Below are 13,357 nucleotides of genomic sequence, written 5' to 3'. Positions count from 1 at the left end.
TGCTTTCTTATACTTATTCCCATCTTTCCTCAAATTTCCCTTTCACCCCCAGTATTTTCTCATCATTCATTCACATGGCATATGAATATGCATTTCCTTTTTCTACTGCTGTGTGTAGTTTCCACACACAGAAGCAATAGACGTGAACTCGTAAGTTTTGGATGTTAGCAACTTCAAATCCCCAGGTCTGATAATAAAATTAGGGCCCCAGAGAATCATATTTGGGGAGGGGAGGGTATAATGATGGCCATGGGGAGGAGCTTCGTCACATACAGGCGAAGTTTGTGGTGAATATTCAAAGAGCAATGGTTGGAGGTGGGTACAGCATAGACTTGGCAGCATAATCCCCAGTCCTGAGTCCTAGATTAATGAATGAATCTATATGAAGGATGGAAGAGAAATGTCAGACACAGTTGTGCAAAAAGCTTCTCTTCCGCAGATGTTCCAATGCCAATGCTTTGTTATTGTTGGAATGTAAAATGTTATGTGTGTGGTACAGACAGGGTGGAGTAACAAGTGGCAGAAGCTGACAGAGGCCAAGTCATGGAAGGCCATGCTAATTTTATTAACCTATACAGTGCATAAAGAGTTAATTCTAGAGTTTAGAATTACAAAGTTTTTCTACAATTCAGTAAGAAAATACAAAGAACCTATATTAATCAGGACAGAAACCCAATTCAGTTATTTTAAACAAGAAAGGGACTTTATTGGCTCACAAAACTTTAAAGTTCGGAGGTAGGGCAGGCTTTAGGCACAGCTGGATCTAGGGCCTCCAGAAAAATGACATCAGAACTGAGTTCTCATTTCTTTCTGCTAGCCTCTGAGTTTCTCCTCAGACTCTCTCCACATGGTATAAATTCAGGCTTACACAGTCCTTAGTTCACGGAATCTCTGTAGAGCCTTCTTTCCAATAGTTCCAGCAGAAGTTCTGTTGAGAGCTCTCTTTAGCCTGGCTTGAGTTACATGCCCATTCTTTTAATCACTGTGGCTAAGAAGCTGCAGGACTCAGGAAGGCCAAACCGGGTCACCTACTCATCTAAGCCACAGGGAATGGGTTCCCCACAATAAATAAGGATTCTGTTACCAGACAATGGGGAAAGAGATGCTGAACAACAACAAAAACCCCCAAACACCCAACAACATAGATCCACACATAACCCAACAGAAAAGCTATTATAGGTAAAGGACATGAACAAACAATCCATGATAAAAGTGGCCAATAATAAACATGAAAATAACCTCAACCTCACCATTAATCAGGAAATACAAGATGATTTTTTTTTCTTTTTTGCCCATTAGATAGCAATTACCAAGCGTAGGTAAGGCTATGTGGGGAAATGAGCACTTTCCATACAAAGGGTAAAAACAGAAAGTTATGAAGACCTTTGGGAAGGCTAAGATGGGTCTATCAGAAAGCATATCCTTGGACCCAACTATCCACCTCATACAACTCCATCCTAAAGAAATTCACACATGTGCACAGAAATATATGAAAAAATGTTTCCTTTGGCAGTGTAAATAGCAAGAGAAAAAGTTAAGGGAATAGTTGAATAATGGGATTTTCATAGTATTGCATCCTAATCAACCATTAAAGAAATGTAAAAACCTCAGGATTTTTGAGACTAAAGGAAAAACCAGAAAAAGGAAGGTGAACAATACATATCTATGATTTTATGTAAAAATAGCATTTATTGTTATGTATATTCATATGGAAATGTATGGAAAGGCAGCTAGATGGATTTATGTCAAACTGTGGACGGTGGAATGTGACTGGAAGTGCTGGAGAGAAGGGCCTCTCTGCTCTTATACTTGTGTATTTTGTATAATGAGATGGTAGTCATTTATACTTTCATAATTAAAAAAAGAAAAATGGCAAACAGCTCTCAACAGGAAATGGAAATGGCCAATAAACATAAAAAGATGTTCCTCCTTATTAATAAAAAGACAAATTTCACCTACCAGAGTGGGAAAAACATTCAGGATTTAGGGTTGGTGGGAGTGGGGGCAAACAGGCACTCTACTGATGGGAGTTGCAAATTGGTACCATCTTTTTGGTGCTAGTTCTCAATACTTTAAATGTGCACATTCTCTGACCTGATAAATCTATTTCCTGCTATTTATCCTACAGAAATAATATCCACACAGGCAGCAAAATAGATGGAGAAGAATGGTACCTATCCCTTTATAATAAAAAATTGGAAAGAACTTCCTTTCCATCAATAAGGGGTTAAATAAATTACTGTATATTCATGCAATGGAGCAGTATGCAGCCATAAAGAACAATGTCTACATCGAGGTGAGAGGGAGGGGAGGCAATTTTCAGTGCAGTACATGGAAAACAGGGATATGTACCTACCTCATATGGTTGCTGTGAGGACTAAGAGCTAATCCATGGTAAAGCGCTTCCAACAGTGCCCATGCGCAGCAACCTCAGTGTCAACTATTAACACATTTTGCTTAAATATGTATATTCCTAAGTCTGGAAGAACAGCAAACCAAGTAAGTATTACTTCTGAGGAAGAGTGTGAAGAGGAATGTCCTTTTTCCATTTAACACTTCTGTACTGACATTTAGAAATCAAGGTTGAACAGCCATCACTCACTACACCGTGTAAAGATAGATACCCCTGTTAAGTTCACAGGGGTAAATCACAAACTAGATTTGAGTTTTAGCTCTAATTGGCCACATGCAAATCACACAATCTCGGAATCTTTCTTTCCTTGCCTACCAATCTAAGTGAGATAGGTATAGTGACTGATCTGATGCCTGGTGTGCAGATTATCTCAATGCATACAACCCTCCCTTCAATTTACTAAATGTGATACGCACATTGCTAAATCAAATTTTGGGGATTTAACCTCCAAGAAAACCAAAAAGAAACTTTAGCAGTAATGAGCAAATGCTCAGTAACTACTAGGCAGTTATCAGTGGTCTGCGTGCCGTGAGCAATGACTGCTCTTTTACTAACCAAACAGATGGCACTGCTTGGCAGTGGACAGCGCACCACTTCATCAGAGGCTGGGCAGCCCCCAGATTGCTAACTATGACTATCTGCAGGGGTATAAATTAATGTCTGGATGAAATAATAAATCACTGAAGAGTTACTTTAAATCAATTGGTCTAGGGACTTAGCCTAATAGAAGATGGTGATTACATAGACTACCATTTCTTTTCCCATATACCCTAAAATCCAGTCTTTTTGGGTCCAGCCCAGTTTCCCCACAGAGCCTTGCCTTAGCTTCAGAATCCCTTCTAAACAACGCACAGGTATCAGAGCTGACAAGATAAACTCGTATTTGCCAAGTCTAACACCACTTTTTCTAAGCTCTGACATTATACCAAACATCTTTGGCATTTGTGACAAATGTACCACAGGGAAGCTTCTTTGTATACAGGAAAGATGTAAGATCTAAAAAAAGGGTGAAATTCTAGCTATTGAGAGGTTGCTCCCTTCTTACCTACTCTGATACAAGAACTCTGTCATTTCAGCAGAAGTAGTAAAAATATGCCACTTCAAAACCTACTTGGAAAGAAGCCAGTTATAAATAAATAAATCAACTCAAGATCGTTTTATCTTAGAGCGGAGGAGTTTATAGCTTTATTGGACATTGACTTGTTTCCTCTCAGCCACAAAGAGAAAAAGACCCAAACAAAAGTCCCTACATTTTCTTGTATAACTTAAAATACATTATATCATTACTACATATTTATACTTCAATAAATCTTAATCTATAAAGCACATTTCTTATAATTAATTGTTATCAGGAAATCTATAAACAAGCTCCATTCTGCCTCACTTTTCCACCAGCTGGCCTTGCATTTATTACTATGCTTTTTAACAGGCTCATGCAAATCTCACCTTCCATTTTCAAATTTGATCCAAGCACCAGATGTAACCAAAATCTCTGGAACTATGAAATCTTTTTATTCACATGGGTCATTTTCCACACAATTAATGCCCACTATAAAGAAGTCTTTCCTCATATTCTCTATTTTAACTTCCAGAGTTTTCCACTAAACAGTAAAACCACAGTACTTGGGATTCTCAGCCAAGGAGTATATAATCCTACTACTACAATGTATTACTTTTTATACATTTTTTAAAATGTGTTAAGACTTAAAATTAAAAAAAAAAATAGTTCAATCAATTCTGATAGTTAATAAACTAGTTGTTAATAACCTATTTTTAAATAGAACAATCCATTCAACTTAACATGTAAGTACAACCTCAATGCTATTAGAGATTGATTAGTTTTTTTTAAAAAAGACCCACAAACCTCCAAACTGTGTTAAGTTTCTTGGACTCACCTCTGAAGATTGCTGGAGAGCTGGCAAGCTCTATGAGCGGAGTCTTCTTTTCCCCCAAATACACACCCTGGTAAGAGAACTATGGCTCTGTGAATCTCAGAGATGACCTCCCCCAGGACTGCTCAGACAGAGGGAAGCAGCTAACCCACATGAAACAGCTTTAGACCAAATCCCCAATGATTTACAGTGGAAGAAATATCTACCTACCTATGGTAGGGTTACAGTACCTAGCACAGTGCCTTGTCGGTAGAAAATGTTTAATAATAAATGCATGGCTGTTTTGTTAGCCTGGTGTGCAACCCTTTTGTACCAAAAGAATAAAACAGCAAACCTGATACTTGTTGCCCACCTGTCATAGATTTTTATGTCCTTAACCAAAAGACGGCAAAATAATAAATTAGATCTTCAAGTCTCTTGTTTTCTAAAAGCCAAGACAGACCATTACCCTCCTGTTTACATTTGCCCTTCAACACTGCCGTTCACTACAAATTCTTCCCTGGTGTTAGAATGTCTACTCTCATAGTTTTACAAGTGTTTACTGTTCACTGTCCACTTTCTACTGGTAACACAGGAGACCATAATTCTCATTAGTGGGATGCCATCAAATTAGACAGGATAAGCGGTGTTTGAGTTTCCCTGCAGGCAGATAATTACATTGAGATAAATTCTTGACAGACTTCAATTCTTGGATCAAAGTATTTGTCTTGCCCAATCTAGGTGTCCCATTCACTTTTTGATCTTTTATCACCATCACTTCTTATCTGAGTTTTAAGGCTCATTTTACTTTGAGGCTTTTGGTCATCCTTTATCTTCTATTTTCTGAAATGCATATTCAAATTAGGTAAAAGGAAACAGAAGGGTAAATCTTTTAAAAATAGTTTCGGTTTTCAGATTTTATGACTCCTATGTTGCCTTTTAATGTAGAAGGGAATGTATCCTTGCAAAGAACATTTTAATGATCAACAAAGAAATAATGTATGTCTAAAAAGGAAACTTTAAAGGGACAAAGAATCAGGTAGTTCATTATTTGGAAAAGTAATAATATAAATATCACATGGAAGATTTAGGCATTAACACCTGAATTAAGTTGAAAATTTCAGTTTCTAGGCAGGTATGACATCATTTCTTTCAAGATAAAATAATGGTGGGTGAAGATTTTCTACATTTCCCAGTGGATTTTCTAACAGTCTATATAGGGAAATAAAACTATTATTTATCATTTCATGTTTTTAATTTTGTCTTCATTTCTGAAGAAAAAGACCTGAGTGCTGATTTTTTTTTGTAATTTCTTATACTTTCACAACATTCAGAAGTTTTTCTGCATTGTGTCTTCGCTGATGTCTAAAAAGATTTGAGCTTTGACTATAAGATTTCCCACACTGAACGCATTCATAAGGTTTCTCCCCAGTATGGATTCTCTGATGATTAATGAGCCCAGAATTCTGGCTAAAGGCTTTTCCACATTCAAGACATTTGTAAGGTTTTTCTCCAGTATGGACTCTCTGATGCTGCACAAGGATAGAACTTCTGCTGAATGCTTTCCCGCATTCAACACATCCATAGGGTTTCTCCCCACTGTGGATTCTTTGATGAAGAATGAGGGCTGAACCCTGACTGAAGTGTTTTCCACATTCATCACATATATGCTGTTTCTTTCGAGAGGGATTTCTCTTTCTTTCAAATCTGCCCTTGGGGAAACAGGCTTCTCCATACTTAAAAATTTGAGGAACACCTATATTGAGAGTGCCAGGAACTTCATGAGATTCTGCTGCTGAAGGAATCTCCTGCTTTGGAGCTAGCGCTCCATTTTCAGTCCTACCATCATCGTCTGAAATAAAGAAAAAATGTTATTATCACTTGTTTTCTATTCTGGAAGGAGAGAGACCTAAAGAAAAATTTAGTAAAACTGAACTAAAAGTAAAGAGCCTGCATATATCTACAAAGAGCACTCTGAAAACTGGCGGTAAGGTGGCCTACTCCAAAAAAACCAAAAAACAAAAAACAAAAAAGGGAAACAACCGATTAAGAGGCTAAGGGAGATAATGGCATGCTAACATAATGAGGAATTAAAAGGTTATTACCTGAATAAAAGTGGTAACATAAGCACATGGGCTATACAGTACTAGTCAGAAAACAATGGGCAGAATGATGGCAAATTCTAAGACTGTCAGACAAAGTGATGCAAGCTAGGTCTGGTTGAAATGTCATAAGAAATATAAAACTGGCCACCAGGAGGTCATTACAATATTCTTTTGTTCTGAGGAAAGGAGAAATTACATCAGATTATTACGGTGTAAATAACAAGCAATGACTATTTCTGAAATGAGCAAGACCAGGCAGATTACAGCCAACACTACACTAAAAGCAGAACCCAGAAGATGTCCTAATAAGAAACTGAAGATAAGCTGGGGGTATCCTCTGTTAACTCAAGACATAACACATATATTCAACAGTTCTTGCAAAGTGACAGTTTTCCTGTAAATAAAGGTTGCCCTACTTGGTATTTGCCATGGTACTTAGAGTTATTTCTAAGCCTCAGTTAAATGAGTCCAGTGAAACAAAAAACTGAATTAACTACCAACATGGTACCCTTAAACTCCTGCAAGAAGCAATATGAGCAATTCTCATGTCAGACTTTCCTGAAACTTCAAGCCTTGAAGAGTGCAGTTAGAGGGTGAGAAGCAGCAATCAGAAAAGTGGTAAACAGTGAGCAAGTCTATAATGATTACGAAAGGGATCAAGTCAAGAGAGAAGACTAACAACAAGAGACTTGAAGGGTGCAGTGGATCAGGGAGGAGTGGAGACATGAAAAACAGATAAACAAGTGTTAAAGTTATGTGGGGACAAATGGCACAGAAAAAAAGAATTTCCCCAGTGTGGCAGAGACCAGACCCCTGAAATGAGGCCATTTACAAATACGGGAAAACTATTCTAAAATTCAGTCAGGGGAGAAATTTTCTACCCAAGAAAATATCACCTCCAATGACCAAGGATAGTGGTTCTCCAACTTCATTCCAGAGAAGACTGTTTCACGAAACATGTAAAACTATGGGCTCTCAGCAGACGTCAGCCTCACCCCGCCAGTTCTGGTCACCTAGCACTGTCCTCTCAGATGGGAAGAAAACGTGATGAGACCCCATCTGTGGCACACACAAGCATTATTTACAACTACCTCACTGAAAGATTCTCAAAGCAGTCTCAAATAAATATGAACACAAACCCAGCAGGCTTAGGAATATACTGGGTTGTATCAAAGTACACTAAGTCTATGGTGTCGATTTCCAATACACTGGGAAAGACTAATTTAAATGACTTATTATAATCGTTATTTTTCTGTGCTTAAAGCATATTTTAGCTACAGAGCCTATTTTTGCATAAATACCTGGAAAATGTTAAGAGTTTTATTCAAGGATCATTTCTATAAAAGATGCTTCTTAGGAAAAAAAAAAAGGCTCTAAGTAGGATGTTGAAGAAAAAATAAAAATAATCAAAAATTTAGAAAGACTTCAGTGGTCAGCAACAAAAAGAATGGATTTGAAGAGGTTTCAGGTAAGCCTATAATGCCAAGAAGATTAGGCAGGAGACTGAAAGGATATGAAACAGATGACAGAGAATATTGCATGCAAAATAAGGGATTTAGAGGCACCTGGGTGGCTCAGGTGGTTAAGTGGTTAAGTGTCTGCCTTCGGCTGAGATCGTGATCCCAGGGTCCTGGGATGAAGCCCTGCGTCTGGCTCCTGGCTCAGTGGGAAGCCTGCTTCTCCCTCTCCTCTCCACTCATGATCTCTGTCACACACTCTCTCTCTCCAAAAAATAAATAAAATCTTAATAAGTAAATAAATAAATTAAAAAGGGACCTAATCTACAGGTGGGTGCTGGCTCAACGTAAGGCAAATGTCAGCCTGAAATGGGCAGGTCTTCAAGAGGTAAAGGGAAGAAAAAGCTGATGATGTTAATGCCCAAGAATTAAAAAACTGCGGTCTGCAAACCATTGTAAAAATCAAGATCCTATAGTGTGTCTATGTCTACAAAACCAGGTTAAGGTGATTATTCCCTATCCCCTAGTGGGAACAAGCCCACACTCCCCTTATTCCTCTAGCCCACTTGGAGTTTTGGTCCTCACCACAATGCCTTAGGGAATGGAGCTCCCAGGATGCCCACTTGAGCTGGTTCTCCACAGCATCAAGCTCAGAATTTGGTAATCCCTGAGCTTCATCTTGAGAAACTATTTCCTCTACCAGAACTTCCCGTTTTCGTCGACGGAGAGAAACCTGGAAAAAATGAAGTTTGGCTCAGGTGAGAAGAAATCTTTCAAGATTCAGAACTAAAAAAACGCAAGAGAAACCATAACGACACACATACTGCAGGGGCCTGTATGACAAAGCATGGTTAGAGGGGAATAGTCGGGGGGTGGGGATAAACATTATTTTTAATTTGAGCAGAATTAACTAAGGAGCTTTGCCTACTGCTATGCCAGTGCTTCTGACCCAGGAGAGTGACACGAGCAGACTCACCGGCTGTCCTGGGTCATCGAGCTCACTCTCTAAATCCTCCAGCACTGTCACAGCCTCCTCTCCATTCTCTGGATGATGCTCTCGAACCCAGGTCTGCAGTTCCTTAGGTAGGATGGCAACAAACTGCTCCAGCACTACCAGCTCCAAAATTTGTTCTTTCGTGTGTGTCTCTGGCCTGAGCCATAGACGGCAAAGTTCTCGAAGCTGGCTCACAGCTTCACGGGGCCCAGGGGAATCCTGGTATCCAAACTGCCTGAATCGCTGTCGGAAAACCTCTGGATCAGGAAGATGGCTCCAGGGGATGCTTGATCCCTCTTCACCATCAGGATCCTCCTCCAACTTCACTCTCAGAATTTTTTCCTCTTCATCTGGAGTTGGGATTATAAGTATTGAATCTTCTTCCACGGACTGTGCAGACATCCTGATTTATAATACTTAAAGAAAAGTCAATCAAGGCAGGATACAGGCCTCAGGGAAATACCCTGTTTTCTTCACAGGCACTCCTGAGGGACAAGAAATTAAAACAAACAAACATAAATAACCAAACATCCTAAGAATCTGAACATATACGGGTAAGGAAGTAAAAGATACTTTTTTCTTTTTTAACCAGATTAAAAATTCCAATCAATAACCTACAGAAGCTGGCAAACTATAGCTCACAGCCAAATCTGACTTGCTACCGATTTTTGTACAACGCGTACTGAGAGTTTTCATTATTACATGGTTGCAAAAAACCATAAGAATACTTCATGATATGTGAAAGTGATATGAAATTAAAATGTTTGAGTCCATAAATAATTTTATTTGAGTCCATAAATAATTTTATTTGTCCACGGTTCATGCTACAATGGCAGAGTTGAGTAGTTTCAACAGACACAATAGTCTTAAAAATCTAATATTTACCATCCAGCCCTCTAGAAAAAATTTGGCCAATATGTGACGTGCTAAGTCAACAAACCTTATTTCAATAATCAAAAGAATCCAAGTAGGAACCTGTCCAACTCAGTGTTTTTTTAAATGCGTTTAACCCTGGAACACATTACTTGCAACTCAAGACTTCTTGTCCCTGACCCATGCAGTTCAATTCAAAGCAGGGACTGCTTTTCTGTTACGTTTAAAAATTATTTAACAAGGGACACCTGGGTGGCTCAGTTGGTTGGACGACTTCCTTCGGCTCAGGTCATGATCCCAGAGTCCTGGGATCGAGTACCGCATCGGGCTCCCAGCTCCATGGGGAGTCTGCTTTGCTCTCTGACCTTCTCCTCACTCATGCTCTCTCTCACTGTCTCGCTCTCAAATAAATAAATAAAATCTTAAAAAAAAAAAATTATTTAACAAAATGCTTTTAGGGGTTATGTTTTTTAAGGAGTTAAGAAAGATCTTTTAAATGTTCAACAACTCCCTGGGATTAAAATATGTGTGAAAAAATATCCACTCGCTCAGTAACAGATTAATACTGAAAAGAAACCTAACCACTACGTGCCATGAAATGCAAATACTATTGTCACCCACGACACCGTAACTACATTTAAATCCATAATGACCCGCACGGATCACCGCAAATTCAATGAAGAGAAGGGACTAGTGTAACACCATAACTTCTTGCATCGGCCGGCCCAGATTCATCATCTCACACTGGATGACTCACAGCTTTCCCAGCTTCTACCTTCAGAGAAACCCTGTGCTGCGATTTCTGATCCTTTCCTTGTATTTGCACAGTCATGCCCATGCCATCATTTACAACACATACTAGGAATGAGCCATGCAGCTACTCCGTGTATCTATTTAGGGCCCAGAATCTGAAAACCAAAGATTTCACAAAACCTCCTGTAATCCTAACAAGGCTCGTTATCAGAATAAACCTTATCAGAGAAGGAATGCAGACAGGTTTAATTACTCTGGAGTGTGGCGGCCTTTTAAATAGGGTTTAGCCAACAGATTCGTTGGTTCCTATTCCAGGACCCTACCTTATCAAAGCCTCTATCATTCTACAGGAAAGAAATCTCTCTCCCTTTTAAGTTCTCTTACGGCAGCCTGCTCCTGGCCCGTCAAGGAGGCGCAAGGAGGGAAGGCCCGCGGTCGCTCCAGTGTTTGGGACGGGAGCCGCGTTCCAGGTGATCCCGCCTCACTTCCGCGGAGTTCCACTGCAAATCCCGCTCCCGCCCCGGCGTCCACCAGCTCTTCTTCCCCTTATTCCCGCCGGCGGATTTCAGATGACCAAAGACCACACTGCCCCAACAGCGTCGGGGCGACGGCATTTCCGTCCGCGTCCAGCGGAACTACAAGCCCCGGCAGCCCCCGCGCAAGGCCCGCCCTCTCCCACCTCCGCCCAAAACGAGTCCCAGAACCCTCCGCGAGACACCAGGCCTCGAAATAGAACAAAACCGGCCGATGGGGGAGGGGGAGAACCGAGGGTCGCGGAGGGCACAGGAGATGGGGGATTCTCCGATGGTGCTGAGAGTCCAATCTGGCTTTCCTTCTACAGCTATCCGCCCCCCCACTACTGGACCCGGCGACCGCGGCCTGTCCTCCGCGCTTCCAGGGAAGCCAAGGAAGGTCCCCGCCAAGCTTCTTCGCTGACTCCTGCCAAGAGGTCCGCAGCCTCTTAGCCCAGCATCCCCCTCACCCCCTTCCCCCCATGCTCGCGCAAACCTCCAACTCAGGATCCGCAGCAGCTTCGCTGTCCAAAGCAGACGCAGAAACGCCTCTCACAAGCCGTTTCCCAGAAGCCCCCGGCGCGGACTGCTTCCGGTCTGCGGGTCCCAGGAGGCGGGGAGAGGCGAAGCCCCGCGTTGCCATGGAGATGCGCTCCGGGCGGGGGAGGGGCGGCACGACGACAATGACCGCTTTGAGGCTGCGCTTGGCGTCGCGCCTCTCTCCTCGGATAGCGAGGAGTTCTGTGTTCCGCTTAAGAGGAAGAGAAAAGAAAGAGAGAATTCTGCCATTAAGATCGTCTTTACGGTTTCCCAAGCCGTCTCACAGGCGGTATTATCTCATACGAAGCTCACAGTAACCCTCTGAAAGAAGTACTAAAAGCGAGTATTTATGAGTGCTTACTACATTGCACCAGCTACCTATATTGTCGTTTCACAGCAGGTCTGTGATGGCAAGAACTTTTGTTGTCCCCATTTCACAGCCGAGGTAGATAACTGAGGCACAAGTAAATAACTTGCCTAAAGCTCATAACTAGTAAGGGGTGGGGGGATTTTGAAACCAAAGCATGACTCCAACCTTTGGCTCCCACGCATGTTATGCAGCTTTATTTTGACCAAATTATTTGTCAGGCAAGCAAGACGAGACTCTTAAGAGCTTTGGCAGTGATCTCAGTGAATTCGCAGAGTGCATGGTCATCTTCTGACTTCAGACTTGACACTTTATACCACAAAACAGCTGCTGACGTTTTCATTTGAAAAGTAAGCCAGCCCACTTCATTCCCCTATTTATAGGCCTTCAAAGGATCCCTACCGCCTTAAGTGTGATATAAAAACTCCTTACACTGGCCTGCAAGGGCCCCTGTGGTCTGTTCCCTGCCTCCCGACTCTGACTTCAGCTCTTAGGTTCGTTGGGACCCTGGATTCTTAGCCTCACTGGAAGTCTCCCCACCCTTCCTACCAGAGTAGAGTGATCTCATTTATTCATTTCCCCATTCTTTACTTTTTTTTTCTTTCTTTTTTTTTTTTTTTATGTATGTAAGTCCCATAAGGTCAAGGACCTTGTTTGTTTTGTACACCACAGTATCCCCACCTAGTTCTAGGATGCTAACTGCCTGGTACATAGAGAACTCAATAAATATTTGTTAAATAAATGAATTGTGGCTTGCCACACTGCCCCTTTTGCTAGGTCACATGTCAGGCATCAGGAACAGCACAAAAGAGCCCTGTTGTTTAATGTCTCTGTAAGAAGTGCAGTTCCAGCCTTCCAGAAACATTTCAGGATCGTCAGGCTTCAGCTTTCTGCTTCATTCAGGGCTTCATAAAGTGCCCTCAGCCTCTGCTGGATTCATGAATGAGAGATAGTAAGCAAGCTGCTGATGGTATAGCACTAATTTACTACCTGACAGGAACTTTGTCTCCCCAGAACTCCTGCTAACTAATGCCTCTTCTCTCTTTCCTCATTTAGGAGGCTACAAAATCCTGCCACTTCACTCTCTTACTTGGCTACTGCCACCAAACTGCTTGGCTGCTCTTCCCAGCTTTTCACTCTTTAGTGACCCTAAAGGCTAGCTCAAGGCATTTTTGTTTTCTTTCGTTTTGCTTTAAGAATTTTTACATCTAATTAAAGTTAGAAAAGAAAATAGATAAACAGTGCCAAACAGAAATACTTGGGGTCATTGAAAGTGTTGCAAAATGTTATGAAACTCTTTGCCTGGGATTCATTTTGTTATTCCTAATTCTGAGAGAGTAAATGGAAACCATAATGAGGTTTCCTTCTTTAATTTATTCTTTTGAGGGCAGGAACTCACAACACCCACTTTGAAACACTATCATTCTGAGCCCCATTATGTGGGCTCTTTCTTGAATGGGAGCCCCTGTTGC

At 41.1% G+C, this 13,357-nt stretch overlaps 1 protein-coding gene across 2 annotated transcripts; it reads right to left on the bottom strand.

Moving 5' to 3' along the window:
* Positions 1-681: 681 nt before the first annotated feature.
* ZNF24 (zinc finger protein 24) lies at positions 682-11,586 on the bottom strand. 2 transcript variants are annotated; one of them, XM_082699530.1, is made up of 4 exons: positions 11,475-11,586; positions 8,823-9,325; positions 8,432-8,579; positions 682-6,136 (listed from the first exon to the last, which is right to left on the bottom strand). In XM_082699530.1, the coding sequence occupies exons 2-4, from the start codon at positions 9,240-9,242 to the stop codon at positions 5,598-5,600; spliced, it is 1,107 nt and encodes a 368-aa protein (XP_082555656.1). In that variant the 5' UTR covers positions 9,243-9,325; positions 11,475-11,586; the 3' UTR covers positions 682-5,597. The 2 variants fall into 2 exon arrangements, with proteins under 2 accessions (XP_082555656.1, XP_082555657.1); XM_082699531.1 differs by lacking the exon at positions 11,475-11,586 and adding an exon at positions 10,790-11,125.
* Between the last annotated feature and the right edge of the window lie 1,771 nt (positions 11,587-13,357).

This window comes from Mustela nivalis, assembly GCF_964662115.1.
Source record: "Mustela nivalis genome assembly, chromosome: 14".
NCBI lineage: Eukaryota > Metazoa > Chordata > Mammalia > Carnivora > Mustelidae > Mustela > Mustela nivalis.
This window is presented reverse-complemented; position numbering and strand designations above follow the sequence as displayed.